The sequence below is a fragment of the Centroberyx affinis genome, unplaced genomic scaffold, assembly GCF_046629955.1.
Source record: "Centroberyx affinis isolate AG114_WGS23_722 - 3 ecotype Tasmania unplaced genomic scaffold, CSIRO-AGI_Caff_v1 ptg000895l_1, whole genome shotgun sequence".
Lineage (NCBI taxonomy): Eukaryota > Metazoa > Chordata > Actinopteri > Beryciformes > Berycidae > Centroberyx > Centroberyx affinis.
The window spans coordinates 186,525-202,144 of NW_027279482.1; the positions used below are offsets into that span (position 1 = coordinate 186,525).

The 15,620-nt window shown below is 42.5% G+C and overlaps 1 protein-coding gene across 1 annotated transcript in view; it reads left to right on the forward strand.

The window, feature by feature from the left end:
* Nucleotides 1-15,620, forward strand: part of macf1a (microtubule actin crosslinking factor 1a) — a gene marked incomplete at its 3' end in the record, with an annotated part of 224,253 nt that overhangs the window by 139,986 nt on the left and 68,647 nt on the right. Inside the window, 19 exon segments of the mRNA XM_071521540.1 lie at nt 56-133; nt 1,449-1,610; nt 2,075-2,179; nt 2,844-2,939; nt 3,496-3,621; nt 6,337-6,489; nt 8,196-8,207; nt 10,436-10,590; nt 10,880-11,006; nt 11,418-11,601; nt 12,185-12,351; nt 12,976-13,154; nt 13,320-13,458; nt 13,560-13,753; nt 13,995-14,154; nt 14,406-14,489; nt 14,700-14,807; nt 14,959-15,057; nt 15,306-15,428. Of these exon segments, the coding sequence (XP_071377641.1) occupies nt 56-133; nt 1,449-1,610; nt 2,075-2,179; nt 2,844-2,939; nt 3,496-3,621; nt 6,337-6,489; nt 8,196-8,207; nt 10,436-10,590; nt 10,880-11,006; nt 11,418-11,601; nt 12,185-12,351; nt 12,976-13,154; nt 13,320-13,458; nt 13,560-13,753; nt 13,995-14,154; nt 14,406-14,489; nt 14,700-14,807; nt 14,959-15,057; nt 15,306-15,428 (2,451 nt within the window).

Sequence of the window (15,620 nt, forward strand, 5' to 3'; positions counted from 1 at the left end):
ACTTTCTGCTGAGAGCTGTGGTTTATAATGAATTTGCTGTTCTTCTCTCCTCCAGGCTAATGTCTCTCCTAACTTCAAGAGCAGTTATTCTGAAACCCTGGCCAAGCTGGAGCACCAATACTGCAAACTACTGGTCAGTCTCAACACTAATGTGTCTGTGTGCGTGTGTGTGTGTGTGTGTGTGTGGGGGTGTGTGTGTGGGGTCAGTCAGGACACCATTTTCTCTAGCTTTGTCAATTGCGTGCAAGGCTGTGTGTCTTTATGTATATTTATGTAGACTTAAGGTGGTTCATATGCCATTTTGAGAGAGAGAGAGAGAGAGTGTGTGTGTGTGTGTGTGTGTGTGTGTGTGTGTGTGTGTGTGTGTGTGTGCGTGGTGTTACCGCATCTCACTGTTTCCCAGTTCAGTCCCCATTCACAGTTAATCCCATTACGGCATGACAAGAATAGTGAATCTCATGCTAAATACTCACAATTATGCATCTGCTCTCTCCTTTACTCCCTTCCTCACTCTTGATTCTCTCTCTCTCTCTCTCTCTCTCTCTCTCTCTCTCTCTCTCACTCACTCCTGTTTCTTGCACTCACTCTTTTCCACTTTCGCCTCATACAATATTTTCTGTTCTATGTGTACTTGCTTGTGTGTCTAAGTGTGTATGTTCTTGCATAAAAAAGCCCTTTACTTCTCCCTCTCCAGTGGAGGATTCCCTCATTAGGCGTCACCCCTCCTCTCAGCTCATTGACAGTCATGTGTGTCTCCAGTCAGCATGGCCACATTCGTCACGGCTGCTGCAGTTCTTTTAATATCTGTGTGTTTACAGTTGCATTTTGCCTACAATTAAGCAATTTTAGTGAAATTCTTATCCAGAGCAACCTAAAAAGTCAAAATTGTTATAAGTGAGTTAATACATGTAATTAAGTATTATACGAGTTGAAAAGTTTAGTGAATCACATAACTGTAAGCTTCCTCATAAATACAATATACTATACCGTATGCTATAGGAATTGTGAGAATATACATGGAATGATGACTACCTTGTTAATTTTGAACAAATAACCTGCTGGAAAGGTGTACTTCTTAAAGAGAGTTTTGTGTCCTTATTATAGAAAAGTTCAAAGATTTTTTTTTTTCCCTGGCTCTTTCTTATTTCTTTATCTAACACTATAATGTACATAAATATTCTAGGGACACGGATCCATTACTTCTGTCTAGGCACTGTGTCTTTGACCCTTAATTGCACTCCTTACTATTGGTTGCTTGTAATGATAGTGTTTTGAATTTTATCTTGCCTTCACAGTAATCCACTCTGAATAGGAAAATGCCTAAAATGTAAATATACCAAAAGCAGCACTGCAATGCTAACAACCAGAGAAGAGAGGATGTTTTTTTTTTTATGTCTCTGCACTGCTGAGCAGCATGACGATGATGTTTGTTTGTGTCGTTGCCATAGGAACATTCGTCATGGCGCCTGCGGAGCTTGGAGAGCCTGCATGCATTTGTGTCGCACTGCACCGAGGAGCTGATCTGGCTCAACGAGAGAGAGGAGGAGGAGATTGCCTACGACTGGAGCGACAGCAACACCAACATCAATGCCAAGAGAGAATTATACAGCGTGAGTGGAGGGAGGGGACGCACAGTTACACCGATGGTTTCCTCAGATGTGCTTCTCAGCAGGGAGGAAGGAACTTTAAAGTAGAATTGCTTTGACACTAAAACCCTTCATTAAAACCAAAAGAAATGGTATTTTATGTGAGGCGGTGTTGCTTTTTAAATGTGGCATCCTGGCATATACTTTAAGCTATCTGCCTCCCTTAACTGTTTTTAAAATTAATTTTATTAAATTCATTTATTGAAAGAAAAACAATAGCTATACATAGCACAGCCTCCCTTTACTGTTTCTACAGAACTTTCCCCATAATTTCCCCCCAAATATATCAGAACTCATAATAAAAGTTATAAGTATTGCTATGATGTTCATGCACACGTTTGCACACATCACTATTTGTACAGTAGGACAGTGACATAAAAATCCTGTCATGCTCTTTGACCCTCCTCCCTTTCCTTCCCTGTTTACAGGAAATGAGGTCAGAGTTGGATGAGAAACAGGATGTGATGCGGTCACTCCAGGAAACAGCCGACCGTCTGTGTCAGGAGAACCATCCGGCCAAGCAGACTGTGGAGGTGAGGCTGTCGGGTCAATCGTCAGTTTTATTCAACTGGACTGCTTGACCTTTAAAGATGCTGGGCTTTGCTTCTATGACTCATTTATGGAAACTGCTGTTTTCAACACAAATGTTTTGCTTTTCAGTTGACTGTGCAGTTTTTTGTTTTGATGCATTTTAAAAACCTTAGATGTATAGGATGCATATGTAAAGGGGCGTTGATGTTGTTGATGTTTTATTATTACTGTGTATGTATGTTTGTGCACTATGGACCAGATGAATTTCCTAAATGGATAAATAAAGTTGAATGTCAAGTGAAGAGGTAATATATCACCATGTAAAATACTGTAATAATAATACAGTACATGCAGTAATGCAGTATTGGGAGCGTCTTGAAATGCCAATGAGTGGGGAGTTTTTGTTCCAAAACAGAGTATGGTGCTGGAAAGTACGTTTTGAGAAACAGAAATCTCAGCACCTGGCCAAGTAATCGCTGAGTCATCAGTATTGATCAATAACCCCATCAACCCCCTGCAGATATATTATGGTCATTTTGTGCTTTGGGGTGGTAAAATTCATACTAATTGCCCCTTTATAGCTATGTATGTAACGGCTGTATGAAATCGACACCCACACACTTTCTCCCTCTCACCCTCCATCCACATCTGTCTGTGTGTTACCAGGCGTACAGCGCAGCCCTGCAGACCCAGTGGCAGTGGGTGGGTCAGCTGTGTGTGTGTGTCGAGCAGCACCTCAAAGACAACACCGCCTACTTCCAGGTAAGACCGCTACCACGCACAAAATAAATATTATTACAGTTACATTCATGAATAGTAGCCACGGTTTCACACTTTGAATGTGTTAAAATGTCCTGTTTCTTCTTATATAATTCATCTGAAATTCACAGGAGGAAATTGTACATATGGATTAACGTTCTTATTATACTGTACTACTCCATTTTCACCATATCCTCATGTTGACCTCTGACCTGACTAGTCTTGTAAAAGTGCTAAATGAAGTTTATAAAAGTATGTTTTCGCAAATTATTTTTTTTTTTTATTTTTTTTTTTGTTTTCACAAGTGATATAAAAGAAGGTACTTATTTTACTTGTCTCATATCCTCAGGCCTCTAGTAGCTTTGATTTTATCCCAGGCTATGGAATGAATTGTCTTTCCTGTTATCATTAACAATTCTCAAAAAATCTTTCATGTTTAATTTGTCTTCTCTGCACTATTCTAGTACAAATCCACCATCTTAACTGTCCTCTCCAAGCTATTCCTGTACAAATCTTGCTTCTCAACTCTTTTGCTGTGTTCCTGTGTCTTCTCTGTCAGTTTATGAGTGATGTGCGGGACTGCGAGTCGTACCTGCGCCAGCTCCAGGAAACCATCAAGAGGCAGTACACCTGTGACAAGAACAGCAGACTGGTCAAGCTGGAAGACCTGCTGCAAGACTCCATGGTATCTCTCCTCCTTCACTCCCCTTGTCTCTGAATTTATGTCCAGTTCTCACAGGGCAACTTTATGGGCAACTCTGGCAGGCAACAGTGCCCAAGAAGTTGCCTCAGTATCGCTGATATAATCGCATAGAAACATATCGTTGCTCGAAAAACATTTGATTCGATTTTTGATCTTGTGTCTCATTTTGTTGCCTGTTGCTGGGAGTGTTGCCCACCTACAGTTCAGTTCCATTTATATTTTGCATTGAGTAAACTGAAGTTGAACCTACAGAGGTGAATCATTCTGTAAAGTGACTGGAAACAAAGCCACATGCAAAGCAACAACTTTTTAAAAATGAAAACTTTCAACACAACACTGTTAAAAACAATGTTCAAGGTTTTTATTCCACGATTTTGAGGTTTTTGTATTTTTGTTTTGTTTGTTTTTCCTTGCTTATGCGTGTTTATTTGGGTTTAGGAGCTCTGCTGCCACCCTGTGTGCACACTATATATACTTAAAAATGATATATTCAAAATAATTCTGGATCGGGGTGTTAGCAGGAATGACATGGCAATATTACAATCATATTCCTACCACAGCAGCAACAAAGAGCTAGCTGCAGCATTAGCATAGCACTGACCCTGAAACACCCAGCTTACTGTGCTGTGCCTCAGGCAGCTGCAGCACGCCGCATGATGGGGTAAAGTAATCTGTTTGAGAGGGCCTTCGCTGAATCATGCCCCCTGTGGCACATTTGTGAGTCTGCCATCTTCACACCTACTTCACACACACACACACACACACACACACACACACACACACACCTCTGACTTCGAGCAGATGGCAGAGTGAGTGTGGGCCATGCTCCACAGGCCTGAGCAGTGAGCATATCCTCCCTAATATAAAGGTGTGTGTGTGTTTGTGTGTTTCTATGTGTGTCTGTGTGTGCCACAAACAACTGTTCTTTTCAAAAATACCAGTGTCACCAGTGTGGTTATGTGTGTGTGTGTGTTTGTTCGCTTGCTCTGATTGTGTTTACATCTATTTGTGTGGGCGTCTGTCTTTCTGCCTGTTTTTTTTTTGTTGTGTGTGTGTATGTGTGTTGCTGTCTGTTCATTTGTGTGTACGCGCTAATCAGTTTCCACTTCCAGTTAATGAAGTTTCCAGTTCGCTGTGTTCCAGCTCTCACTGGGGTGTGTGTGTGTGGGTGTGTGTGTGTGTGTGTGTGTGTGTGTGCGTGTGTGTGTCTGAATGACTCAACAGAAAACAACCAGCCAGGCCTCTATTAGCTGGAGATAATGACCTAGGAGAAGATACTAAATCACTCCTCTTCATCCTCTTTTAGACACAGATTAGGACTTGGGAGAGGCTGTTGGATCGTACTTCGCCCTCTTTTCATCTGATTTATTTTTAAATCTGCTCCTCTTCTCTTTGGTTATTGATATTGAATGTCCTATTTATACATGGTCAGACTTCATAAGTCAGTGAAAATTGATAGAGTAGATCCTTGAGGCTTGGTATTAGATATTTTATGTGTATTAGGCAAACCTTTCCAGGGATGTGGAAGAGGCTAAACCCACCCTAAACTCAGTTTACCAGTTTTTCATTTGCCAAATAGTTAATCCACTTTTTTAAGTTCATAGTATACATTAGAAAAAGGAGTAGCATACTGATTTAAGTTGCATATAAACAGGATCTTAAGGAGTAAACAAGAAATATAAGAAGAAATATATATATATATATATATAATTGTGTATAATTGTGTATCTGGTCTGAAACTGGGTGACTTCCCAGCTTGTCATTTGACTTGTCACGCAGCACTGACTGCAGCTAACATCAGCTCACTGTGAAATTCATTTCTGGGGTGTAATGTTATTAACACGGGCCTCTCTCTCTCTCTCTCTCTCTCTCTCTCGTTCTCTCGATCTCTCTCTCTCTCTCTCTCTCTGTCTTCCTCTCTCTCTCAATCTGTCTCCTTTTATCTCTGTTTCTCACTCTCTGTCCACTTTTCCATCTCTCACTCTTTGCTTATAAGTCTCTGTCTCTAATGAATCCTTAATGAATCTCTCTGCTGAGGATGAGGCAGAAATTAAACATGTCAGGGTGAAGAGTTACGCTAATGCTCACAGTTAAATGTTTAATGGTTAGCGCCCGAGCTAACACATGCTGCTGAGTCAGGAAACAGTGAAGTCCTCTCACCTCGGGGGCTACAGGCTAACAAGCTAATTGTAATTTTGCAGGACCTGCACTATATTGTGAGCCATTTAGCTGGCAAGAAATATAAATAGGTTTTATTGTGGCTGCACAGAGTTGAAGTGATTTAAAATGAATAACTCAAAGCAAGATATAGTATGTTTTTTTTGTCCTTACACATTTGACAGTGCAACAAAGCTAGCTTCAGCAATAAGACATATTTGTTGGTACAGAACTTGATTTATCAGTGTAGTCTTTCTAATCCAGTTGTTTTAGCATCATTGACAATTTGAGCCAATGGCCATGTACTGTGTGTATGACTGACTGATAAGCTGACACAATTTGACGAACCAGTGATTTTCTGCCACAGGAGATAATTGACTGGCATGTTATTGACTGATTATTGAAGTGATGGGACAGCTTATGTAACCAATCAAAATGACCAGTAACAAATTGACTAACTTGCTGACTAGTGTAACTGTATGACTAACTGACTCATATGGTGAGTGACAGTTTGAATGACCTATGATTTTGCCCCTGCAGGAGGAGAAGGAGCAGCTGATTGAGTACCGCAGCTCAGTGGCCAGCCTGGTGGGCCGGGCCAAGACGGTGGTGCAGCTCCGCCCCCGCAGCGCAGAGAGCACCCTGGGAGCCACCACATCCATCAAAGCCATCTGCGACTACCGACAGATAGAGGTATGGGACCCACCGTGCAGTAGTTCATAAGCATACTGTTTGACAGCAGGTGTGCATGATTTGCAACCTAGGGTAGCCCAGGTAGAAGGAGTTTACTCCTCCTTAAACCTCTCAGCAAAGAGTTATTGTAAGTTTCTCTGGATGTGAGCGTATGTTAAATGCCTAAAATGTAAAAAGGGGATTCATCTTCACAAAGGGAGTGAAAATATAGGGGCATGCTATTGAAAACCATGTCAAAATGTTGTCCTAGTTGAGTTTATTAAATGTAGATATTGAAGCTAGTGTTGCAGACCTGGTTGTGGCGCTCTGTCAGCCAATAAGCTTCCAGTCTGCTTACAGTACCTACAGCCAATGAGCTTCTGGTCTGCTGTGTTTGCGTTTTTGTATTACAGTTAATTCCGATTAAATCGTCCGTCTTGCTTTCCCCATCTCACTTCTGAGTAAATTAAGGTTTATATATAAGGGACCCTTTGACTCCCAGGACTGTCTGTCAGGTCACAAAATGTTCACCTGAGCTCACTGACCTCACCTCTCTGTTGTTTTGACCCTCACCACCAATCACCAGTCTCCTCTCTGCTCTGCACTTCCTCTCTAAGCCCCTCCCACAACCACTATGCGGCCGTGTAATATATTTTTTGTCATATTGATGAAAAACTCTACACAATTTCTTCATCTTTTGTCAGGCTCGGTGGTTCATATTGATGAATAGCAACATTGGAAATTTTCTTGTAACAGCTCAAACAGTTTTCACTTTGACTGGCAGGTACAAATAGCCATGCTCCACTTTGAAAGCTGAATAAGCATAATGATTATGGCGCAGAATTTATAATAAGATTTTGTTATTGCTGTGTCATACAATAGTTTTTTCAAAACTGTTTTACTTTGACAGATTTCCCAGAATATATATAATAAATATATTTTTTGCCTTTATTCCACTCAGAAAACTGTGATACAGCTCTATCTGTCACAGGATCATTATAAAAGCCCCCAAATGGCCAGGAGACACTTGAAAGTAAAGAAATGATTAATGAGAAGAGGAGAATTTCATTTGCCAACTGTGTTATTTCCTCCTCTAAGCCCGTTTTTTATAGCACTCATAGGAGCAAGTGAAGTCTCTCTCTCTGTCTCTCTTTCTCTCTCTGTCTCTCTCCCAGCTGTGATGTCTTCAGGGAGTCTAAAAGCCTATCAATTAAACATCCATCCCAACCCCTTTGCGGGCTCGGTTGAAAATCTGCATCTCCACTCACCTAGCGCTCTAGCTGAGGGAGGCTTGGCCCGGACACCCAGCTTACCCTGATGCTGCTATTTCAGTCTCCTGCGTTAGATTCCCCTGGGCCGCTCTGCCCAGTGAAGCGTACTGTGTGTGAGGTGTTGTGGCCAGGTGAAGCAGGAGGAGAGGGAATTCAAAGTCATTTTCCTCGTTTCCTATTCTCTTCCTCATCAAATGTAAAAAAAAAAAAAAAAAAAAGGAAGATGTAAGCTGCCAGTGAGCTGAAAGTTATACTAAAGTAAAGCGGCGTGACTTCAGTATTCACCAAACGTCTGGTCAAACTTGCACATTACCAAAAGTAATGTTTCTCTCCTTCCCTCTCCTGTGTCTTCTCTCTCTCCATACCCTCATGTACCTCTTTGCCTCTCCCCTCTCACTCCCTCCTCCTCTTCCTCCTCTTCCTCCCCTCCTCTCGTCTGTCGGCTGGGCTGGCAAGACTAACGTTCAGGTATAGCTGCCTATGTTCTCCCTCTCTCACCTCAGATCAGTTCTTACACTGCACACACTGTACTGCCCTGGTTGCCCCTCTCTTATCAGCTGATCTCAGATCCAGTTTCACCGACAGTAAAGTAATCTGCGGTCGTTGTGAGCCTGGTACCTGTTTCCTCGCCAAGTTTCTTAGAGTAAAGTTAAATCCAATATCTACAGGGAAACTCAGCACACAGCCACAGAGATTAGAGACACCTCGCACATTCTTAAAAGATGCAACTATGCAGCTTGCATCACAGATGGTGCATTGAAACCAGCGGTTGCTAGGTAGTTGTTGAGTGAAATTCATCTGTCTGGTCAGCTTAACAGATACTAGCAAATACCAACATGGAAGTAGAAAATCTCCAGTACCTTCTACCAAAGAACATGGTCAGGCCAGTAAGAATAAAACTGGCTTAAAGGAACATGCAGCCCTCATAGCAAAATTTTGAGATTATTTTTGGGGAATTTTGTCTTCATTAGACAGTTGAAAGTAGAGAGTAGAGAGGAACGACTGGGGCAGAGACGGGGGCGACACGCGCCAAACGTCCCAGGCCGGACTCAAACCCAGGATATAGCGTGGCATGTGAGCGAGCCAGCTGAGCCACCAGGAATCCCCAGCTAATCAGCTTTTTGATTAACATAGGAATGTGCAATAAGAACATTGGTGGCAGTTTCATCTCTGTGTGTCCAATATTTAGTATATATTTAGTCTCCCATAATACATGCTAACACTATAGGTACACTGTGTGTTACATTGATGGCATGAGCTGGCTCAGTATCATCTCAAAAGCAGTAGTGCTGTAAATACTGGACACAGATGAAACTGCTGTTAATCTTATTGCCACACAATGGAAAGTTGATCAATGAATGAAATTTGGTGTAGTCCTTCAAGAGTACAGGTGTAGGATGAGAGTATTTCTTCCTGATCAAAATGATTGAAAGGGTAAAATGGACTTGGTCAGGGATCCTAGACCAGTAGTCGTACTTTCAGAGGTTTACCAGCGGTACCTTGAAGTAGACTGAGATCATCTGGTGAGGGCAGGTAGCAACCACTGAACTGAACTGAACTGAACTTAACACAGTCCATGCCTCCCAGGCCCATTCAGTCAGTCAGACAATTTCAAGTCACAGCTTTAAGCTTTAATGTACATTTCATATATTTATGCACATAGCCTTGCATTATTGATGTGTTGATGTGTGTGTGTGCAGGGACGGGGTGAGAGGGGGTGAGAAGGGGTGGCGGGTGGGTGAGGCAGGACAGTTGCACAGCGCAGCCTGACACTGTATGTGCAGCACTGGAAGTCTTCCCCACAGCCATCGCTTTGCCTAGTGTTTAAGCTATGGGTTTTAATTTCAGAACCATACTGAATTATGCCAGATTCTAAACCCAAACTATACTATTGTCCTGTGCTGGGTTTCTCAAAATCACCATATCCATAATGTTTTGAGTGTGAGATACATTTGTGAAACCTCGCCCAGGTGTCAATAAACCTCGCTTTGAGTTTGGAGAACATTTGCTGCTTTCACAACGAGTGTTTCCTGTTTAGAAACGTGAAAGCGGCTCGTCAATTCAATATGGCATAGTTCCTGCTCCAGGTTCTCTGATACATGATATCATTTTAGGGCTTTCGCTAACCTCATGAAATCCATGAACTTTTGCATTTTGTGTTGCATTATCAGTTTGTTGCTACCAGCTTTTGGTTTACATGTTTTACATGGTTTTCCCCTTTTCTCCCCCTCTGATCCCACCTCCTCTCCATTCTTCTTTTCCATCTGACCTCTTACGCCTATCCTTCTACTTCTCGTCTTTTCGCCATTTAACATCATTCACCCTCTGTACTATCATTATCCTACTTTCCTCCATCTCTCTTCATTCCCTCTCACCTCCCCAAATATCTATCCATCTATACCTCCTCTCTTCCTCACTCACTCCCACATCCATCCTTCCATCACTGTTTCCTATCTTCCAACCTCCATCTCCCCCTTCACCCTCCCTCTGTCCTCCCATCCTCCTTTCCCCATTCCTCTTTCCCTCTCTGTATTCCTCCATCCCCTCCTTCCTCCTCCATTTGCGGTCCATCCCTCTCTCTCTCTCTCTTTCTCGCTCCCTCTCTCTCGCTCTCTTTCTCTCTCTCTTTCTCCCTCTCTCTCTCTCTCTCTCTCTCTCTCTCTCTCTATCCATCCTGCACCCCTGCCTCTTCTCAGATTACTATAAGCCGAGGAGAGGAGTGTGTGTTGGAGGATAACTCCCAGAGGACCAAGTGGAAGGTGATCAGTCCCAGTGGGAATGAGGCCATGGTCCCCTCCGTGTGTTTCACCGTCCCGCCGCCAAACCAGGAGGCCATCGACACCGCCAGCAGGTAGGGAAGATACAATCAAATAAATACAGGTTTTTTAATATTTCAGAAGAAACAGTTGGCTTTTTTTTAACCGATGGCTTAAGTTGCTAATTGGTTGCTAATTTTGTGCTGTCAATAATTATATCATAGTAAGTGTCAAATGTTGGACATTTCGGAACAAAACTTTTTGAGTCTTATACACATTTCACAAAGTGGCGGATGCGCTTTTGTTCCATATTCACTCCCACTCCATACCCATTCCCTGTGTGTGTGTGTGTGTGTGTGTGTGTGTGTGTGTGTGTCTCTCCAGGATGGAGCAGTTGTACCAGAAGGTGATGTCTCTGTGGCATCAGCTCCATGTTAACATGAAGAGTGTGGTGTCCTGGCACTACCTGCTCAAAGACATCAGGACCGTCTCCGCATGGGACCTGGACACGGTAAGACACAGTTTGGGTGTGTGTGTGTGTGTGTGTGTGTGTGTACATTTTCAACTTTGAGGAGGCACATTTGTTCTGTTTTATTCTATTGGGTTCAGTTCTACTTTGTCTTCTGCACTATTCTGTTCTATTTTATTCTGTTCTCTTATACTTTATTCCATTCTGTTCTCTTCCGTTTTGTTCTCTCCATTCTACTCTTGTCCTTCCATTTCATTCCAATCTTTTCTGTTCTATTCTATTCTGTCCTGTTCTGTTCCATTTAATTCCATTCTGTTCTGTTCCATTCTGTTGTGTTCTGTTTTATTCTGTTCCTTTCTTTTCTGTTCTGTTCCATTCCATTCCATTCTGTTCCATTCCATTCTGCTCCGTTGTACTTATCTTCTCTCTCCTCCCCCTCATCTCTGCTGTCAGGTTCGCTGTCAGTCTCCGTCGGAGCGGCAGCAGGTTCTGGATCACCTGGAGGCCCAGCTGGCCGACTTCCTGTCTGACAGCAGAGAGAGCGCTCTGTTCACGCCGGCCGACAGGCGAGAGCTGGAGAAGGACGCTCAGCAAGCCCAGCAGCACTGCCAGGACCTGCTGCTCAACATGCAGACAGGTAGGACGCATGGATGGACGCATGCTTACCTCACACCTACACACACACACACGCACACAGGTGAAAAAATTAACACCCACCAAGTGCCAAATGCTGATAAAATATGTCACCCGCCACACTGGCCAGTAACACTTACACGGAGATAACAGTTGAATGCTTCAGTTACATACAGTCTTTGGCATTCTCAAACTTTGTCCCTGCTGGCCACCGTACAGTCTCTCTGACCGTCAGCCAATCAAATCAAATCAAAACAATGGCGTCTGATTGGCTGTCTGCTGCGTTGGCTCTACACAAAGTGGTAGCATCCAAACTTCTGCAAACTTTGATTTATTTTAAATTTACATATTTCTATGAACAATGAACAATGAAATTAAGTTAAACTCAACGTTGAATCTTGAAGTACTACTTACAAAATAGAAACATGTCAGAGAATGTACTCACCTTTGTTTTGTAAACATGAATGAACACTGGATAGCTTTTTTTTTTAATGAAACTTAATGTATGCAGGTATAACACAGGCAATAGATTACAGGCTATGCTTTTGCACAGTGTTCCTGTTAGTAACTCTTCTCTCTCCCTCCAGTGGAGAAGGATGAGTCGGTGTCTCGCTCCTACCTGTCGGAGCTCCAGAACATCAGGCTTCGTGTGGAGGAGGCGGAGCAGAGGCTGATGAGGGGCATCCAGACTCCGCCCCCCAGCAGGCTGTCAGGCGACGGTGTTGACACCACCATCCAGATCGCAGAGCAAGAGGTCAGTGCTTTGTTTCAGCCCCACCTGCTGGCCACATGGGGCAATAACATCCTTTATTTAGCTGGACTAATAAATGTTGTTCCTTGTAATCAAGTGGTTTTAATATGGACTATAAGAATTTAACAAGAAAGCAAGTTTTTTCATGTAAAATGGAAAACACTAACACCCTTTGTTACACTGGTGTGATATATATTGGTTGTAGCTACGTGAATAAAAAAGCATGCTTTAATAGTTTTGATATTTGAGAAATTAGATGGCAAGCATTTCCCAAGCTTGACTGAGATATTGATCAGAAAGGTGATGATTATTACACAAGCCAATGATGATGATTGTGTATTTGTATGATATTCTCACATATGACATATCTAAAGTTTAAAATCTAAAAATATCTACAAGTTTCATCTTATTTTATCTGGGTCAAATAGTTTGTGAATGACAATTTACCTGAGACTGAATCATCCTGATTTGGCAAATCCTATCTATCTGGTTAAGACAAAATGTAATAATTTTTTGCAAATACTGTTTAACCTACAGCAGGTCAGGACACACCCTAAGATTTTACTCTCCATACAGTCGCTTACTGGCAGCTTTAAAAATCTCTTGCCCTTCGTCTTCCTTGTCTAGAAGCTCCAGTCAGAGCTGGACGGCCTGCGCTCCAGTCTGGGCGAAGTTTCCCGTCGCTGTGTCCGTTTCTTCGAGGAGAAACCGTCTTCCTCCAGCGTTCCTGTCCTGCGATCTGAGCTCAATCAGTCTGTGGAGAAGATCGACAAACTGCACAACCTGTCCTCCGTCTTCCTACAAAAGTTAGTGGACTTTTTATCCAGTACTTACCACGATTCTGTTTTCTAGAGAGAAACGTTAGATACATACATGTTTTACTTTAAAACGTATTGACATCCTAATGCAGCATACTTATTTAACCATCTGCCTAACTCTCTATCCTTCCCCTCATCTTTTATCTCTCCAAGGTTAAAGACAGTAGACGTCCTGATACACAGCCTGGAAGAAGCAGAGAGCCAGGTCAGGAAATATGAGAGCAGACTAAGTGAAGAAGACATCGTCCCTGCTGACACCACGGCCATCCACAACCTCAGAGATCAACTAGGGGTGAGGGACACGTTGTTACATACATGATTTACTCCTCTTCTTTTAGCTTTTAGCAAGTTATTTAAAGTATTTCCTTTCGTTTCGCTTTCGTCCCGCTCCAGAAGTGGCAGGCTGAGCTGTCGGAGCAGGAGGGCGTCTTCCAGTCCCTGCAGTCGGAGGTGGGGCGGGCCAAAGAGGCGGGGTCTCAGCTTAACAGGCTCCACCCAGACCGCAGCCCCGAGCTGGAGCGCTACCAGGAGCGAGCCAATCAGATGGCAGAGAGGTGGAACGGCATCAAGAGACAGATGGACACTCGGTGAGCAGGAAAGGGGGAGGATGAGAAAGAAGGAAAAGACTTAGGGGATAGGGGAGAGTAATTTTTACAAACATTTAAGTTAAATAGAAATTTGCAAAAAGCTTAATAGTCGCAGTCAGTTAATAGATTTTAACCAGACTTTTCAAGACTGCTTCTATTGCACAAATGAGCAGAATTTTTTTTGTAAGACTTCTATCTATTAAACGTTTTGGATATTTTGTTCCCCTTTGTTTTGTTCCAGACAAACTGATCTGGAGGCTTTGGGCTCGGCCCTGCAGCAGTACAGAGACGGCCACTCTGACCTGATCAACTGGATAGAAGAGACAACAGAGAGACAAGAAAACACTCAGCCTGGACAGACGGACAGCAAAGCCCTGTCTGAACAACTGGCCCAGCAGACGGTTAGTAATATAGATTTAATGTAGTGTAAGTGTAGTGTGAAAGGATGGTCACTTACAAAGACAATGAAGTACAATGGAATGATTACAAGGAATGATTGATTCAATTGATGATGGACATATTGACGTATGTGTATTGAATGTGGTATAGTGGAAAAACACAAGAGAAAATAATGAATGCCACTTACACACTGTAATTCACCGACTTTTGTGAAATGATCTATAATTATATTTTGACTTATTCTCTTCCCCAGGCATTAGTAGCAGAGATTGAACAGAACCAGACCAAACTAGATGAGTGCCAGACTCACTCCAAACAGTACTGCACTGCAGTGAAGGTACGTAACTGTTTCAAAAATTTCTATTCATGTTTATATAGTACAGTATACTCTTCTACAATTGTCTAAATGATCTGGTACTCGTTGAATTGTTGTATGCTACAAATTATGAAAAATATTTGCAAATGCATTTGATGAGTGTCAGGTTGCAAATGTTTTATGATAATGAAATAAAAATAAATCCCATCTCTTCATACCTGTGTTCTGTAGGACTATGAGCTACAGCTGATGACCTACAGAGCCTTCGTAGAGTCTACCCACAAGTCCCCTGTCAAGAGGAGGAGGATGCACTCCTCATCTGACGCTATTACTCAGGAGGTAAGGAGAGACATGTTGGTTTACTACTTTGATAAATATCACTGTCATTTTGTATAGATTAAAGTAATTAAGCTTGGTACAATGTAATGATTTTCAGTCTAAATGTAATTGCACATAACTAATGCATTTTGTTTTTGGTTTATGTCTCTAGTTCATGGACTTGCGCACCCGCTACACGGCCTTGGTCACCTTGACAACGCAACACGTCAAATACATCAGCGATGCACTGAGAAGACTAGAGGAAGAAGAGGTGAGACTTTTTCACTCTCTCTTGCTCTCTCTTGCCTATCTCTGTTTCTTTCTTATAGGATTTATATGCCTATTTTTTATGTAATGTGTAGAATTTGTTGTCAGGTTGAATAACTGTATTATAAAAAGTGCAGAACTGCCAATACATTTTGTATATCACCTAATATAATGGCAAGACATTGGCTTCATGAGGTAAATTGTTTGAGATGCACCATGTTAAATGTCCCTGCCATCACTCAATCCGTGCAGAAAGAGGTTGAGGAGGAGAAGCAGGCCAGAGTGGGCCAGGTGTCAGACCTGCTGGGCTGGGTCAAAGGCCTCCAGGGACGCACTGGGGCCTCCAACGCTGAGTCTTCACTTGCTGCTCAACAGGTACAGCATAGCAGAATTCTGTTTTATTTTGGCGACACACACAATCCTACTGACAAGTTGCCTTTAAGAGAAGCACTTAACGTCCAATTAGTCCAGTGGAGCTGCTCAGGGGCCAACAGTAGGAGACTGTGTAGCTGAATGAATGTCAAACTGGGTGTTGATGTCTTATAAATTAAACTACATGCTGTGTTA